General features: G+C 37.7%; 1 protein-coding gene across 3 annotated transcripts in view; it reads left to right on the forward strand.

Annotated features, from left to right (window-relative positions):
- The window catches only part of ANO10 (anoctamin 10), a 123,234-nt gene that overhangs the window by 80,201 nt on the left and 23,808 nt on the right, over nt 1-19,225 (forward strand). For all 3 annotated transcript variants that reach the window (XM_077177267.1, XM_077177260.1, XM_054635923.2), the window contains one exon: nt 335-451. In XM_077177267.1, the coding sequence (XP_077033382.1) occupies nt 335-451 (117 nt within the window). The remainder of the gene's footprint in view (nt 1-334; nt 452-19,225) is intronic.

Raw genomic sequence — 19,225 nt, forward strand, 5'->3', positions numbered from 1 at the left:
AATTCCTGTACACCAATAATACATTTTAAAAGCTATTATTTTATCTGGAATCACAAATACAAAATTCAATTAGAATGTTATAGTATATAGTGAAAATAGGATTACTATGGAAATAAGGCAGACTATCTGTGTTTAGATTCAAATTATGAATGACTGCAAACAGAAAAAATATGGAGTAGTTGAGGCTTAATGTGGTTATAGTGAGCTGTGTTGTACGTGTCACAAGAAATCATTGTTTATACCTCTATTACTAAAATTTAGGAATATTATGCTGTTTTCTCCATGATTCAAACTCTATAAAACAACATTTTTTCTTTTTCCTTTTTTTTCACAGCACTTGCTACTAGCAATAAAGTTTATCATGGCGTTTGTAATTCCTGATAAACCAAGAGATATCCAGATGAAACTCGCCAAATTGGAATTTGAATCTTTAGAGGCGCTCAAACAACAGGTAAGAGCATTTCAGATGCAGCTTCATTTTCTCTTAATCCATCATTACTTAAGAAGTAGAGCAGAGAGCTTTGACATATTTGTCTGTCCTTCCAACCCACCAATATATGCAAATCCACACCAGGAAAATGATGTGCCCTTTCAGGCAGCGTGAAATTCCTGGTGTGACTGGCAATGTGGCACCTTATGATGTCTGTTGTCCTCGTGTGTGCAAACATACTCTGTTTATATTGTCACTTTTAAAGGACATTAGGCTCTATGAAATCTCATTTCCACTCCTAGAGGTGTTTGTTATTACAACACTAGAATTTCTTTCATTTCTGAAATACCATCACAAGTAAACAGTTAACTTGGCTCTAGTAGTAATCAGAAATTGTAAACAGTCTGAACATGTTTGAAATAATTGTGTTGAGAAGTATATACACGTGAGGAAATAGTAATGTTGTCTTATTTTACTGTCCATACAGTAGTCTCATTTTATTGTGTAAAAGTGTATATTCTACAATATACTTTATAAACATTCCAAAGCAATTTAGGAAAATAAGGAACTGAATTGTTTTACTGAAAATTTCGTTTTAACCAATAATTCCATAGAGTCAGTGGTGGAGATCACAAGATATGAAGAGTTGCATGGGATTAGCTCAGTAGGATAACAGAGATCCTACAGAGCTGGTTTTGCAGTGGTGGCATTCTTTAGGAGTTTCTGACTGTACAATGCTAGATGGGATGGGATTTCTAAGCTATCTTACATATCAGAAAACAAACTAAGAATAAAAACTCCAGCACTGAGCTGCAGAGACTGGTTTCCCTATTTGTGGCTATTTCAGATGTTTTCACACTTCTAATGGTGGTTTTACATGAACATGTTCTTTTTGTGCTTGACATGCACGTGTGTAAACTCCTCTATACTATTTATTATGTGTGTAAAATGGAAGGTCACTTTTTGAAGCATCTACTGTAGCTGCATGTCATAAAATAATCTCTTGATTCTGAACAAACTGAATCAAACAATACACTGCCTTTTGTAGTTAAAATCCCACAGTTTTGTGTGATACTAGCACATCACTATTGAGGTCGGTGCTGTCTTTCTTAATCAGCCATAACAAACAAAATCCAAATTACAGTTGTATCTAATGCCTGATAGTTTTGTTTTGTTTCTTTCTAGTAGGTTGATATGAAGTTACCAGGACCTGGCCAGGGATCTCATGGGGTTCTTAGATAATATTAAAAGGAACAGGACTACATTTCTATTTCAGCTGTTTTTCTCTGTTTTCCTTTTGTAGACAGGCAAAACTAGGTCACCCACTGGAATGTTAAGGCCAAGTGAATATAGTCACCTTTGGTCACAATGCTCCAGCTGGAATATATACAGTCTCTTTCAATGTGAGTGTGCATGTCAGCAGTTAGGTCTTCATCTCCTATCTAGCATCTGTGCATTCCTACAATGATATATGCCTGATTCCCAGTTTTTCAGGGTTACTTCATTAATTCAGCAGCAAATAGTCTGAATTTCAGCAAAAATCAGAAGCCTGGCCTAGTTCTCACCTGTGCTTTCAGACTTCCTAAAGGATCTAGGAAGAGTATTGGCTGAGTTTCAAGTGCCTTGATAGGTAGCGTAAATGCAAGTATATGCCATCACCTTTTTAGATTTCCTCTGATTGATACTGTGCTATATATGCCACAGATTTATAGATATTTGGACCTTCTTCCTTGTTGTTTAGTGGTTTTTTGAGTGAAAAATATCTGTATTTAAAAGTAGTACATTGGCACTGCAAGAAGATACCAAAACATTTCATTGAGAAGCACATTTTCTATTTCTTCCTCTTGTTACAGAGAGTCAGCGTGGTAATTTATGCTGTATATCTTATTTTGAAGCAAAAAATAAGAACAACAAAATCCCCCAAAATATGTATTTAAAACAACAGGCATAAATATCTGGGGTAAATATGTTGTGGGATCAAGTGTTATGGAGAAACTAGTTTGTATACATTTGTGCAAGTATGCATCACATTCCTTTCTTGATGCTATCCAGACATGCATTCCATTGTGTTTTACCATATAATCTTTTGGAGTACTGCTGTCTTGGGATGTAGCTATTAGAAGGGTATTAACAATGCCACACTGTAAACCTCTGAGATGCCAAAACAGATTATTGGGCTCTGTATATAGTGCATAGAGAGAAGATCTCCTAATACAGCTGCTTGAACAGTTGTATTGATTATGTTTGGGATCCTTAACTTTAGGCAGTGGGAGAACTTTTACATTTTCATTAATGCCAAGCTAATTGCTTTTTAACGTGGTGCAGTGGGACTGTAACTATTCTGTGTTCAAATCCATTTGAAGACTTGAGTGTATATTTGAAAGGGATTTTAGAGACTAGAGTGTCTCAGGTCTCTAATAGAGATGAATAGTCAAAATTAGAGCTTGTTAAAAAAATCCTTCTTTGAAGGGTGAAAAATGGCCATTAAAAAAAATGCCTCTATTTTTGGGGGAAGCAGGGCCAGAAAATAAATTAATGTGAACTTTATTGTAGAGGACTAAAGAGATTATGGATCAAGATTCTTGGAAGGAGAGCAGGAGCAACTCCTTTCACACTCCCTTAAGTGTTGTCAGGTTCTTTATTGCCTGGAAGGAAGCCTGGATAATGGGCAACTAGAAATGGGTATTGCCAGGGTGATGGGCCCATCAGGATCCTTCCTGGGGAAGTAGCCACTTGGTGAAGTGGAGTGAGGTGCCTGAGACTCTCCCTGCATCTTTGCAGTACTCTGCTCTGGTGCCTGTACTTGCTACAAGCACAGAAGCATGCCATGCTCTTTGGTCTAGTTCCTATTTTGGGGAAGCCTAAGTATAGATGTGCCTGCAGGCAGCATAGGAACAGTCAGTTAGTTCTCCAGTGGTTCAGGAATTACCACTGCATACATTGTACATGGAAATAATGATGTCAAACTTGTGTGAGGTCACTATCTAGCATTTTCAGGGCAGTGACAGTAAAAGTTTCACTAATAAATACTTCAGCTTCTGGATAGATCAAAGCTTAATGAGTAGACAAAAAGCCCTCCTGGTTGGAGTTGGGTCAGCCATATATCCTTATAAAAGGTCTAAGTTCCAGAAACACAAGACAACCACAGATGAAACAGCATAATTTTCATTTTATGGACTAGATTATGGTCATGTTTTCAGGTATTAGGAGATCTTCCTAGTATTACCTTCTTCCAACTGAGGCAAACATTAAATATGTATCTTTTTTCTGCACTGAAACTAGACCCAGACAAAAGATAGCTCAATTGGAAAAAAAAAATATTATTTATGCAATTATTTTCTGATCATGAAGTACAGATAGTATCAACTCCAAGATAATGTATAGCTAGTTAATATTTTTCAAGGAAGGATAGAGTGTTAACACTGATTGACATTGATGGGGAATGCCTATCTTTTCAGAAAGTGCAACTACTTACACAGCATCAATACCAGGTCTGAAAGCACAAGCTCGTTGATATGAAAATGCTCATTTTTTGTGGTACTTCTGCATTAAAACACCTGAATTACATAAATCAGGTAAAGATGTTTTCCTTATGGCATCTCCTGCACCAGTCTCTGAGGAAGATAAACATAGCCCTGATGGCAACAATAGAGAAATACATTTTCATGCAAGAATTGGCTTTTTCAGAGTAACTATAGAGGACAAAAACTGTCCTTAAGCTGGAGCAGAAATGCAGATACGGAGGATTTTTTGCTCTGTGCATCCCTTCCCAGTTTCATACCCGTCCCTTACCTCTAAGGGGACCTAATCTATAAATATCCTGTCATCCCTGTGCTCTTGACTCCTTCCTTAGTGTTCTAGCCATCAGTGGGCAGTATCTTTTAACAGGAATGCCTTTTCCTTCTGATATGTGAAGCCTTTCAATGCTTCCTCTGAAGAAGCAAGTCCATCTGTTAGGTATCTGGTGTCCATCTGTAAATATTCCACCAGAAAGCGACTCCAGACAGATAACAGGCTCATGAGTGAAGGGCCCAGTCAGCTGATTGACAGCTGTCACCCTTCCTCAACTGGCAGTAATGAAAAGGGTCAGGCTTAGTGAACAGCAGCCATGAAAAGAGGCCTCCTTTATCCTCCCTGGTGTATTTCTGTTCAGAGAGTGATAAAGCAATGCAGTTAAGACCTTTTGCTCTTTCATACAGTATCTCCCTTGGCAGTTGTACCATCCATATGCAATTGCTTAATGGCAGTGCTATGGTCTGGATATCCATAAACAATTGCTTCACTTGCTTTAGAGTGATGTCCAGGTGTTTGTATGTCAGTATTGTTCCTTGCTAATGATTTCCAGCAGAATAACAAGTTTTTTTAAGCAACAGTAGGTGCAGCATTCACTAGGATTTCTCCAGCAATGTCAACCTTTTCCTGAAAATGGGTCTTGTGTCTCAGTTCCCTCTCAAGGAAATGCAGGAAATTAGGAATACTGTGACTGATCTCTGCACCATCATCATCATCATCACTGACCAGAGGCTTCTTCAAAACATGACAGTGTGTTTACAAGCTTCTTTTTGAAAAGGATAGTGAGACAATGACAGAAAGAAACAGGTGTCTGTTCACCTAGGTGCAGTCATATGGAAAGTTTAACCCCTTCGTCCCTCCCTCTGCAGGTATTTTGGTATGTGAAAGTTGCTGTTGTCTCGGTGAAAACCTGATTCAAGTAATTTCAGTGCCTTATCACTGCAATTCACTACACTGCAGCAGCTTTACTAATGGCAAGGTTTCTGGTTTCTGACTGCAGTTGCTGAACCTTGCCATTTCCCCTGGGAATAGTACCCACTAGCACTAATCACATCCTTTCCAGCAGGAATACTCTGTGCTGGCCTGTTAGAGTGTGTAGCCTCTCTGAGAGCAGCTTCCTTTAGCTCAGATCAAAACAGAAGTATTGCTGACTTAAGGGTCTTCTGTACTGTGTGACATTTGTGCATTCTCCTTGCACCTCTTCAAGCTGTTTTTGTTGCAGAGATTTTCTGTGTGCTAGCATATCATGTGTCTCAAAATATGACTGTGGAGGTGATGGGCCAAGAGCTGCTTCACTTATCAGTGAGCCTCAGAAAGGAGCCTTCTCTTTTTGTGGGGGAAGGAAGAGAACAGGATCTTTGTTTTTAACTGTCTAACATTGGAAGAGCATAAGTCATTAGTTCTTAACATCCTGTTTATTTATCATGCAAAATGGGAACTGAAGACAGTTTTTTCTGAGTCTGAACCAAACTCCTGGATTCTGCCTTATTTGATGCTATAATTAGCAGAATTTAGAGGGACCTGTAGTTTCAGGACTGCCCTCAAAACACCGCTGAAGCTTGTGCCATGCTTGCTGGCAATGCTGAACAAACACAAGGCTGCAGTCAGACAGGAGGAAGGGCAAGTAGCTGACATGAAAAGATTTCATTCAAATAATCTAAGATTTGCAAAACAGCCTGTAGGAAAGGCTGAAGAAATTTGGGCTCAAACATTGAATTTAGGTTAAAACAGAATACAAGTAAATAAACTACTTGTTTTATGTTTTGACAGCACTCTCCCACCAAAAAATCCTTGAAAATAGCATTGTTTCTAAAGAAAAAAAATATTTTTAAAAAAGCCTCATTTCTTTCTGAAGAAATATGCGGCTGCACTTTTTTCTTTGACTCTACAGATTTGTGTAATCAGATATAACTCACAGCTGATGTTAAAATACAAGCATTGCTAATCATTCTTGGTTGCTGTAGGTTTTTTTGAGAGGGCAAACCTGTTACTTCAACTTCACAAATTCAATTTTTTTCCTGTGGAATAGGAAGAACACTTTCAGACATGTCAATATAACATTTGCTTATGTTTGGTAGCAGCAGGATATAATGCAAGTAAGATTCATTGTATTTTCGTAGCAGTTTTTTTAAGCATAGAAAGACTTGCACCCAGTCATAGAACAGACTATGCTCAAACATAGTTTTGACAGGGTATTTTAAACATGAATTCCTTTAATCTAGGAGCTTGCTGGAGAGCATGTTAATGAAAATTTCTTTCAATAGTAAAGTGTTAGCAGAACAAAAATAAATTGTGTTCTTTGAAGAAAGGAAAAGTAAAAACAAATTTGGGAAGGAGATTTGTGTCTCCTCATTTGCTACTTTTCAGCTGAAGGTGAGATGTCAACAAGTTTATCTGGTTTGGAATAAGTTCAGCATTGAACTATGGGACCCTTGAGAGCTAACAGTATAAATATAAACTATTTAATAGGCATATTGAGATGGTAGATGGTACTTTTGCATGCTCTTAATAGGAACAGAAACAAATAATGGACCAACTTTCCAGCAGGTGTAACTTTCTGTTTCAGCCAACTCTGTGGCTGTTGCTTGGGGTAAAATTGCGCATCAGGTTATGTTTCCATAACAGCTGAATCTCTCTGGAAAGATAACCCCATTTTACCTTTTTTTCACATCCTGACCTAGAGCCTGATGATGGAATGAACATCAGTCAGTTCAGTACTCTCATTTTGCCTGATATCCCAGGTCACTGACAAAATATGATCTCAACAAGGAAACCTGGAGTAAGGGGATAGGATAAAAACTGGGTTAAAATTGTTCTTACTGTAAGACTGCTGCAGCTACATGAGGCTTTCACAGTTTCAGAACCCAGTGGGGTTCCCAATTATGTGTGTACTAGTTTGAATGCAAGGCAAGAGGCTGTTCCACTTCCCATACAAATGAGGGTAAAGTGCACAGTGAGATTTGATCTCAGGAACTCTGGTAACAGCCTCTTACAGGGCACTCATGTGTCTCTAGTTACAGACTTCTAAATGTGGTTGTACCTGTTACTGAGAAGGTGAAGAACTAGATGAGAAGTAAAAATTAAATCTCTTCTCATGTTAAAATTCCTTCAAAAGAAAAGAATTCCACCTGGTCACACTTACCATGCTTTGATAATGGGATTGTCTTTATAGAATTGAAGAGAATTTGATGATAAAAAATACAGTATTTGTATAGCAAGCAGCCGTGGACTCCTACACACCTATTGCATTTTAAATATCCTTTTCCCTATGCCACCTCAAAAGATCCCAGTGAGAACAATGGACTTTAACAGGAAATGCTAGTTTATTTGAAATAATTAAACTTGACTCTGGAAAACTTTATCTGTGAGCAGGAAGACAGTTAGTAGGATACATCTCAACTTTTTGGAGATGATGATTTCAGGCAAATTTTAGGTGTTTAGCTATTACTGATTATACCACTACCAGCAGTCTTCCCAAGAAGATCTCTGTCATCCTGTCTACAGGAAGTGCTCTTTCTGAGGTGTAACTGGAGACCATAAGAGTAGGAACCCACAGAATTCCTGAAAAAGAGGAAAAAATTTAGAAGTGAGTTCATGTCTGCATGCTGCTAGTGATGACACCTGTACCACAATTGAGTCTTTGCACATGCTGCACAGCCTGATTATGGTGATTCTAAGAACAAGTCTTCACTAGGGCATGTTGCCTACACAGCCACTGGGCTTTTGTTTATTTTTGATTTTGAAAAAATCTCTGCCTCCTGGTGCTGCCTTCAATACTCACACTTCTGTGGTATGAGAAATAGCACTCTGATATATATTTGCCATTTCGGTAAAACTCATGGCAAATAGTCAAGTTCTTGCCATATTGATTAATTTTTATTTCAAAATGAGATGTTAATTGCTTGTCTGGATAACATAAAAAGAAAAAAAAGTAGCTAATGTGTGTACATTTTGTTTAAATTCAATAGTGTGTATTAATACTTAATTGTGTTGTAAATACATAACTGTAGCACATGCTTTTGGTGTGTTAGAGTAGTCCTTCTGCAAATGTTTTTCACACTTTCATCACAGAGAACTTTGTAAAGGTGATTTCATGGACTGCTACTTCTGACCCTTTCAAATACCTAATTCTGTACCTTCTCCCATCATCTAAAGAGCTGATATAGTTGAAAATGTATTGAGAGGGTGATTTTTAAAAGGTAAAAATTGATACTTGTCTCCATTGTGTATTATTTTCTCTAATTTTCAATCTATGGTGTTGATCTGAAGCTGTTAGTTGGAGGCATTATTTTAATGGGCAGCCCACAGGTTATTTTATAATCACAGGTATGTACAGGCAAACCAGGTACAAACAGTGTCACCAGTGTATATAAATACAGAATGTTTTCACTCAATTCACAAGAGACAGCAAAATCCCTTGGTACAGTCAAGGGCTGTGTTGCAAAGAGAGGAGAAGCTACTTTGATCTGTCCCTTACTGAATCCATGCTCAGCACCATCTTTCCTTATACTTTCTGCTACAGCTGTGGCTTGAGCTTAAATCTTACCAGGGATCTCTTCTGCAAAGAGCACTTCCTTTGACTGTCACAGAGTGAACCCTATCCTGCATGGCTTGGATTCCTGTCACACAAGCAGTGACAATTTGTGCAGTACATCTCCCGACTACTGCTCTGTACCAGTAATATCCATTAAGACGATTTTTTTTTCTACAAACCTGCCTTAAAGCATTAACTTTTCTCTCCCTCACCCTCTCACCTGGTTGGAGTTCAGGATGGATGGAATGGTTGCTCTTCCTTCTCCAAAACTAGGCAAAGACTGCACTGCAGGAAGCTTCAGTCTTTGAATGCCTCTGTCTCTTGAGGACACCTGCCTGGCAGGTAGTGCAAGTGATTGACTCTTAGTCAAATTATCATTCCCTAGGAGTCACTGAGTTCCCAACATATGGCAACATTTGAATTTTGGCTTGGGGTTTTTCTGCCACTCATAATTTCCTAGAACAAATTATCAATTCATATTTCATTTATAATCTTGTAATTTATGCATATTATTTGGCAACCCAGTTTTGTCTACTTGTCCTTTTTGCTGCTTCTCAAAATTTGTGATAATTCAAAAATTTGAATGTAGTCAAATTTGTGCTGAAGAAAACCTTCCAAGTGAACAGACAGATATGAAGCAGCTTGGTCCAAGAATGGTGGTTTTATTTGTTTTAACTCCATTGTATTTGAAGGCTTCTGCAAACTCTACATATGCTCATCCATATCAGCTGAAAAATAATTATGTCTGATGGTATCTCTGTTGTATCAGAATAGACACCACCCACTTGTTCATAGATAATGAGCAATTATGTGTTCTGTATTAGTACCTGTTTTCTAAGACTTGCTGTATCCAGGATATAAGGAATTTTGCTACAATGTCTTAAATAATTTTGCTCTTTACCAGTATCCAGACTGACACCTAAACTGTATTTAAACACGTTCTTTAAGAGTTTGTGATTTCACAGAATTATAGACTGGTGTAGTTTTGAAGGGACAGTGAGAAGTCATCCAGCCCACATCCCCATGTTGAGCTAATTGGTATAACTGAAGCTCCTTGTGGACAAGGAAAGGTCATACTTTTAAAATAAACACTTCCTGCAGAGTGACATTTTGTCAAAGAGGTTTTTGGAATTTTCTCCTATTTGCTTTGGATGATTAAAATAAAATCTATATTTTTTCTTTCTGGAACACTTTGAACTGTATGGGAGATTTGCTTTGTAAAAACGCGCATGTGTCACAACAAAAAAGCCCAACCTCTGTCACTAGTAGAGATGTAAGCACACTAATTCCAAGTTGATAGGTATGTGTGGCTGAACAACACCAGCAAAATATAGTATATGTGTTTCACAGATATGGTGAGGAAAGTAATATTTTCACTAATGATTGTGTAACTGTGGTGGAGATACACTGTTCAGTGGTGGACATAGCTTGATTGGAATAAAACTGGTAAATTATGAGAAACTGCAGAAAATCTGATCCCTTAGCAGGGCATGACAGGATGTCCAGTGTCTGAGGAAGATGCAGAGGGTCTGTGCATGAAAGGGAAAGAAAATGGAGAGTCCCTTTTTCTCCCTGTGCCACCTCAGGCAACAAAACCAGGACCCTATGTTGAGTCACTTCACTAGAAGCAGGTGTGAGGTATCAACCAGAAAGAAGTTCTAACTTGATTTTATCTTCATTTCCTGCAACCAACTAGCTTTCTTATGAGGAGACTGGTGGCACTTGTATTGTGAAAGGAACTTGGTTTTGGCATGTCTTAATGGGCCTGTATGATTAGGGAATCAGAAAGGAGCTGTGATGGTGTACAAGAATGCAGGAGATGATGATGATGATAAGAAAGTCTGCAGAGATTAAGCTCTGATACTTTTTCCAGCTAATGCACATTTAAGATGCTTGTGAGAAATCTCTATCTACCACAGGGACATTTATAAGCCTTTTGTTTCAGTATCAGCAGTTCTTTTTAAGACATGTACAAGTGATTCTCATAAATTATGTGACAGCCTGAACCAGCAGTTTGTAACCTTTGCTGCCATAATACAGGGGGGATTATTTGGGGACAATTTATTTAGCTTGTGAAGAAAAGGGTGAGAGATGTCGTTATGTAAGCTATGTAGGTATGTATTTGCTAGTGTGTGACTTCTTGAGGAAAAGGTCATGTGGTCCAGTGTCTGAAATCAGACATTACATAAAGGAAGCATGATTTTGTATCTGTGAAAATAGGTGGATGTTGGTCCAGACTAGAAAACAAGTGTATGAGGGATGAAAAGAACTTTCATCAAAGATAGTATGCCATCTCTACCAGCATCCACAAACATCTAAAAAAGAGCAACTAGCAACGTCTAGAAAAATGGCAACTAGGTGCTGTACTTCCTCCTAAAACTCCCACAATTTCCAGTCATTTCTAGCTCCTGATTTTTCTAGGACAGATGCAGTATCTTTGTATTTAGTAATCTTCAGTTATTCTTTCTTCCATGGTAGCATTCTGTTCCCTTTTGAACCATTTTTGGCTTTAGGATCTACAGTATTCTTCAGGAAGCAGTGCCACAACTCATTATTCTTGATGCCAAGGATATAGGATGATTATTTGCAGATGTTTTAATATCTTTCAATTGAGTTTGGTGGGAAAAAAATCTTTAGCTTTTATATATGAGAAGAGATATTTGGCCAAATTGTCATGGAGGTCCTTTTGCCTTCTGTAATACATGATTTTGAGTTTCTGTAACTTTATTTTATGGGCTTTGTGGAAAATATGATGGCATGATTTACTTTTAGCTTGTTAATGATGCTTGCAAATTTGCTTTAAGATAATTAGTATAATCAAATCACATGCTTCAGGGCTTTAGCTGACTCCTTTTTTCCTCTGTTCATGTATAGATGGTTAAATAATGTGCATTGGTACAAATAGTTCTCTTTCTTGCAGGCCAGGTTAACATTTTGCTAACACAATGAAAGCCAGACAGATTACCAAATTTAGGGAAATTCAAGTTGGCAGGATTCCTGTAGTTTCTTTTCTTCCACCTGATTACAGTACCTGAATTGATTTACCTAATCTGTTTCTTGCCACCAGAGTGGGGATATTAGGTGCTAAGGGTACTTTCTTGTTCATTTTTCACGGAAAATTGCTTCATCTGCCAAAACATGGAAATTCTGGAGCACTGCCAGTTTGGTAATTGTCATTAGACAAGATACCATGACTTGGTTTGATCTCATGGCCTGTTGTGTCTTTGAAGTATGCTCGGCAGTTACACCACAACGTAACAGTGCCATGATATCATTTATTTTCTTAAGAATAGCTAAGGTCATCTCTGTCACTTTGGACTGGGACACTTAAAAGTCCAGTCTTTCAAACTTTGTTAAGTTTATGGAAGAAGAAAATACTGCACTGATGAGGAATAGGTACATATTCATGCATATATTGCGTTATTTACATGTGATTCTTATATAAAGTTGTATTGTGCATCTGAAATTTTAATTTAATTATAAATTAAACATTCCATTAGTAATTAGCTTTCTTATGAGAGGCACTTATGTGCAGAAGGCTTTGTTTCATGCAAGGAGTACTTAAAAATACATAAGTTGAATCTTTCTTTACATAAGTTTGGAATCTCCTGTAGTTCTAGGGGGACATTGGGACATTTTGCTTAGGGAGTTCTGGCCAGCACCTCCGTAATGTGTGGCTGAATTCCAGCAGCCCCTGCTTTCTGCCTACCACTTGAGTTGCATCATTCCTTTGTACCTACTGATTTACTTTATTTATTTTCTTAAAGGCATCTTTATAGTCACAATAAGCAGGTTTTGAAAAGTTCAGCTGACTCTAGGCAACTGCTTTCCCTGGAGGATATGCATTTAAAAGTTACTTTCTTTCTACTTGGGTATTGTGTGTGCATAATATTTTCCAGCAAACATTAATCGTACTGGGTAGCTTTGAGGGCAAAACTGTTGCACTAAGATAAACATTTGAGAGTCGGCTTTAATGCCCAAAGCCTCTTAGCTTTTTTAGGTCAAATTATCTTGTATCCTCTGACTGTGTTTCTAAGCTTGCTTGCTACTGCTAAATGCTACTTTTTAAATTCAGATTCTGCGTTCTGTTTTTGTTGACAAGGTTAAAGAGAGGGTATCTCACAATTAAGGTCCCAACTTCAATGGCAAGAAAACCAGAGCGGTTCTACTTCCTTAGAGCTGGAACTTAAGATGTAAGATGGTTGTTTCATACTTGCCATAGCATCTCTGCTTTTTGTATTCTGCCAGTATTTGTATTCACCATAATACTGGTGCTAAATGAGGCTGTTAGGCTACAACAATGTGTTAGGAAGTAAACTTTTTGTTAACAAGAATGTAGGAGTTCATTATTTATACCTAGAGTTTCTGGAAAGACTTTATTTCACAATGTTTTCTGCAAGCTATAAATTATTATAAACAAACCTATTAAAAATGCATTATGTATTGTGTAACTATGCTAGAAAAGGCAAATAGAGGTAATTTTCTTAAAAATGCCTTGTTATTTGCATTGATATCAGCAGAGATCTCAGATATCACTTGGTAAGAACTATTTTTTTCACAGAATACGTTCTAAAGTTGTAGCTTTGTTAAATACTTGAGTTAAATACTACTTACTACTCAACAAATTTTCTTTCGCTTCCTCCTCAGTGAATGCACTTGGTTAATATTTGCCATGCACTCAGCTAGAGATTAAATTACTGGGGACTGAGAAGAAAAAGCACTTGTAAAAACACAGGTTTCTCCTGCTGTGAAACCATGGCTGTAGTGTGCAAAATGTGATTTTTCTAAAGTTAGGTTTACTGGCAGGGGATATATATGAAAATGTCCAAAAAGCAGAGACCTCATCTGTTCCTGCTGGTAGCTAGCATGATGCCATTAGTGTCTGTAACTGGGGAGCTCGGCGGGCGGGGGAAGTGAGGGAGGATTGTTTGGAGTTCTTTAAAATATCTCCTTGAAAGCCAGATAGTGAGAGAGTTAGAGAGGGAGAGCTGTCAGATAGTCAAATATCTGGGAGATGGTTTGGCTGTCACAGTATATGAAAGTTATGTAAGGTGTATAAGCATATTACATAAGAGCTCCCCTATGCTCCAGGTCACTGGCTGTGCTTCCAAAATTCACTGCTACCCGCCTGAAACCAGCCTGGAAACACACACAGCACTCTTGGAAAATGGGCATCTCTGTTATTGCTGCAGGAGTGGCAGCATGATTGCATGAGAGACACATATCAAAATATTCAAAAGTAATACAATTATTTGTAAGAAGAAGAGAATCAAATGTCCATGAGAAATTAATTTTTTTTTTAACTGAGTATCAGTATAGAAGAGCAAATCACATACAGCAACTTGTATTGCAGTGGAACATGTTTCAATACTATGAAGTGGTGGGGAGTTTTTAGGCCCAGCAGGAAGGGGCCGCTCTTTGTATGCAATCTGAATAAGCATTTCTTTGCATTTGCAAAAAAAAGAATTGCAGATCAGCATTTTTTTTGCTAGTTATTTTGTTATTGCTAGTAAAATCTTCTGCAGATTTAACTTCAGTTCTCCTGCAAATAGAAGCATGGATATTTCTCATGGGGCAATATTTGCTGAGGCTTCTTTAATCCATCGCAGTTTAAGATCAAGATTGAAAGGTGCTTGATGATGAGCCTTTTCCACCCTCTGCAGCACATTTTAATGGTAGCAGTAAGAGCTCAATACTTCATGCTTCGGTCAGATAGCTACAGCTCCTTCCTGACAGTGTGCCAGATTTAATTTATATTACAGGTTAAATGGTTGAAATCGCTGTAGTAACTGTAATAGATAACAGATGAGAACTCTATAAGACATCCTCTTCTTAAGTTATTGGGAAATTGAATTCAGCTTTGCAAAGGAGTATTCTTTTTCATCCTTCAGTCTCCTCTCAAAAATTTGCTTGGAGGTGGGAAAGGCAGCACAATGCCTTCGGGCAGATGGCATGGAGTGTTTGCAAGGAGCTTCTTCTCATCCAGATGTTGTGGAACATAGATCACGTGTCCAGAGCCAAATGCTGACAGAGTGCTGTAATGGTCACTGTTCAAACAAAACAGGAGCAGTATTAGTTTCACTCTGTCCAGAAACAGTTTGCTTTGGTCTTGGGACAGTCACCATTACGGTGAAGCCTCTGTACCTGACAAATATTGAACTAAACTGAACACATTTTTTATTAGAGACTGCTAATACCTGGGTCCAGCCTGTAGCCCCGTTACCTCTTCTGCCTGATGGTGCTTCTCAGAACTGCAGTTGGGTTCTGTGTTCATAGCCAGCATTGCTGCCTCTGGCGTGTTACAGTGCTGTTGGTGCAATTCACTGCCAGAGTGAGAGGCAGTTCAGCTGTATGTCAGACCTTCCCCCCCAGCCTCCTGCAAAAGCTTTCTGCTATTTCAGTCTCTTGGCTGGTCCTACAGTAATCTCAGCTTTCTGTGAACTCTACAGAAGTTTGGCAGAAGTTACTGTAGCCTGTTTTCCTTCTTCAGTGCCATGAAACACTTTTTGTCACCTCACAGTTGCTGGGATCTCAGTGTCTAGTTTGTGAATAAGTGCTTTTTGCGTTGTTAGTGCAAACTGAGTTTTGTGTCTTTTCCTTGAGGAAGTTCCCTCTCCTCATTTCCCATGTCTAGGAGGATTGCCCCATGAAGCCATTCTGCAGTTCCTGTTCTGTTTAAGTAGAACATTTCACACAAACCTCCTGTCCACTTGCAAGTCACTAGTCACTGGGAGCAAGATCTCTGCAGGCAGTTTTTATGTAATGAAATTCTATAATGCAATTATTTACATGTGGAGATATGTATATGCAGTATGTATAGCCTGTGTTCATCATGCTGCACTGCAATTTTTTGCCACAGCAGAGTTTATCTCTTACTGGTTTCTTATCTATAAAGAAATGGGGAGCTGGTTGTTTCTTCTCCAGTTGGGATTTCAGGACTGGCTGTCCACAACAATCATGTGTGTCAAGTGTATCAGCAGCAAATCCATGCAGTATAACATAAAGAACCAGTTAAGGTAAAATAGTGGTTTTTTAGCATTGAGTCTTTATATAAACAAGAGGCAAACAAGTTAGCTTATTGCTCTTGCAACAAGCTAGTTCTGTACATCAATCTGCAGCTGTATGGTTACTGTTATCTGACAAAGTGTCCCTGAGTATGAAGTAAATGTGGTTTACAGAGTTGTTTGGTATAAAAATAGTCTCCTCCCCTTCCTCTCTCAAATTTATTCTCTCAAATTTTTTACCTGCTTTTTGTATTCTGTTCATTGTGTTTTGTTCTGAAAGAGTTTTTGTCATTACTCATCTTGGTGTGTAGACTCTTCTAATCTTCCCAGTTTCACGTTTCTCTGTTTTACTTATCTTAGTATTTCTTGTCTCCCTGAGAGAGATTGTTAGGTTGTCATGCAGTGAGTTTCCTGAACCTGATTTCATAACTGTACTCTTTGCCTCATTGCAGTTCACCCTGGACTCTAATCAGCTGTTAGGCATTTTAAAGTCCCTGTACAGTGGGTATTTTGTAAACATCATTTATTTGCCACTATGAGTGTTCCACAGCTCTACACAAAGTGACAATGGAATTAATCCAGGAAAAGAAACGAGCTGAAAAAAGTCATTTAAGTACCCATGGCAGCCTTGCTCTGCTAGGCTGTTTGTTTACATTGATTTTATAAGGACACAAACAAAGAACTACGGAAGAAAAGAATCTATTCTGAATTGTTTGGTTCACTCATCACAATATTCAGTATTTGAACAATATCTCCCAGCCTCTCAAATAGATTAAATGGCATTTAATTTACCCTCATTATGAACACATTTTTGTTATAACACTCAAAATACTCAGTTCTTGAAGGCCTTCATTTCAGTGATAAAAGAATGTGATGGTTTCCAAAGAAAGCCTGGTGCAAAAAAAGCTGAATACTGAAACCTGAAATTGAAAGTTGAGGAAGGTGGAGGAGTGACAGGAAAGGTAGTTGCACATGGCACATTTAGAAGATCTTTGTTCTTTCATTTGCTTTTTAGCTTTGCATTGATACCAAAATCAAGCAATTCCGTTGTCTCCACAGTAGAAAAAGTAATGAGCAATTCCTGCCTTTATTATCATGTTGAAATGTATGTTAACTGAGAGTTCTCTTATTCTATTAGAAATACATTTTTATTTTCCTAATACCCTAAGTCCTGTGCATATATGCACATATTTATACACCTGCATTTGCCTCTGAGTCTGTACATAGCCATATACCCTCACAACTGTTTTTTGGTAATACTGAATCAACTTGTCCATGGCAATTTTTAAATGCTGAATCATTCAGTAGCTGCTTTGTTTAATAAATTTTATTTATTATTTCAGGATTTTTTTTAAGGTTTGGGGATTTTTTTCCCCCTTTGGCTATATGTACTGCCTATGGCCCCTATACTGCATATGCTTATGTGAAAATAATTTTTTTCTGTATGAACTGTTCTTTCTCTTGTAAAATGACTTCCATTTTCATCAGTCTTTTAGATAGGGGTTCTGCAGTTTGATTAGAAAGGCAAGGCTAGTCATGAGAAAGTTTTATATATATTAAATCCTGGAAGACTGAAGTAAAGTGTGGTTGAATTTCACCAGAAGGAATGGAGAATGCAGATATAAGATGGGCAAGTGAGTGATTCTTTTACAGCTGAGTGGAAACAATAGTTTCTGCAAACTGGATTGATGAATGAATGCTCTGGGGATGTGCTTTGTAACTTTCTGACAATGGGAGATAATAGAAGTTAAGGGGCCTCTGCATGTAAGAAAGAAAAAATATTTTTAACAGCATTAAACCTGTATAGCTTAGGTAGAGGTATTTATGTAGTACTGGCATTTTGCTATCTTAGCTAGGACTACTAAATTACCTGCACTAAATAGTATACATACTGGGAAAAATTGCTTAAGATATGCCAGTCTCCTCCATATCTTGAAAAAAACAGAGAAAGAGCTTCCTCTGAAGAGGAATCTCAGTCTATGAAGGAATTTACCCCTCTCTGTTAACTGTACTTGGAGCATCTTGGGACAAGTCTCCTTCAGGGTGAAATGTCAATATTTTCATGGGTAGAAACCAGCTAAGAACTTGGCTCATAATTTAAATCCTGTTTGAAAATGGAATGTTTATATGTTGACCAAGTAAAGAGCAAAATTAGATATGTCATGATTTACTTGAGGGTGAATAATGGGGCCCACAAGACTGAATTTGAGCTTCAGAAAATGTGGGTGTCATTCCCTATCAAAGGTCCTGCTTGGTAGTGTCTCTTCCTGTCCTTTTTTAATGCTTCATTTAAACAAAGTGGCTTCACTGAAATGATGAATGGAATGTCCTCATTTTTACAAATACTTTATCTAAACATAGATACATAGAAAAAAAGAGTGTATCCATAGAAGTAGAGCATAGGGTGGTTTTTTGCTTGTTTTCCTGTTTTTTATATATAAATATCCTAGATCAGTTTGAAGAACACAAGGACCAAATTATACGTTGTTTGTTTATGCCTGAAGGTTTTTGCATTTTTACTTTCAGGTTTGTTTCCTCCATTATCATAATCACCCTCTTATGCAGAGGGACAATATATAATTGAGTTTCCTGGAGAGTGTTATGCAAGAATATCCTCATTTCCCAAGGGCAGTGCAAAATAAATAAATAAATATACACTGTTGTCAGGGAGCAGCATTGCAAACTGTTTCTGTTCTGATCTTAAAAACTTTTGCACCTGCACTGTCTATAAAATTAGCAGTTGGAAATTTGACTTCAAATTGACTGAATCCATTGAAATGAACACACTAGAGCAGTCTTTGTTTCCAAGGCAACAGTCAGCCCTGTTCCTAAGGACTCAAAAGGTGTTTAAATGACAAGGTTGCCTTCAGAACACATCTTACTAAATTTAAATTTTACATTCATTCAGAATATCTGGAACTATAAAACTTTCCTAATATGAAGTACAGCTCTCATTATGTCTTTACTCAGTCATAAAAAGAACTCACTCCTACAAAATATATTCTCTTCCCAATACTATACTCTAAATATGTTACAGGTCATGCTGCATTTCTAGTTTCTCACTGTAACTATTATGGGAGACAAGTAGTGATATCTATAAGGTTAGATAATACTTTCTATTACATTAAACTACAATATTAGAACTATAGCAAAAATAGGTTCTGGAGGACATGGTAAAAAAAAACCCAATCAGGTATTTTGGCAGATCTAATCAGATCTAATGAAGAGCTCTTGGCCCTCCCAGGAAAACATGTTCATGATAAATGACTGATAAGTGCCTGATCAGAGTTCTCTGAACTGTTCTTTATACAGTCAAAGTGATTTTTCAGGATACTCTTTCTGAATGCTCATGGAGAGCTTTTCCATACCTGTGTGGCCTCATGAATAGCAACAATATTGATGGAGAAGCCTGCTAGCAAGGAATTACTTCTTGGCAAAGCCATGAGAAGAGTTAAGTTCTCTGTG

The sequence above is a fragment of the Agelaius phoeniceus genome, chromosome 1 (assembly GCF_051311805.1).
Source record: "Agelaius phoeniceus isolate bAgePho1 chromosome 1, bAgePho1.hap1, whole genome shotgun sequence".
Lineage (NCBI taxonomy): Eukaryota > Metazoa > Chordata > Aves > Passeriformes > Icteridae > Agelaius > Agelaius phoeniceus.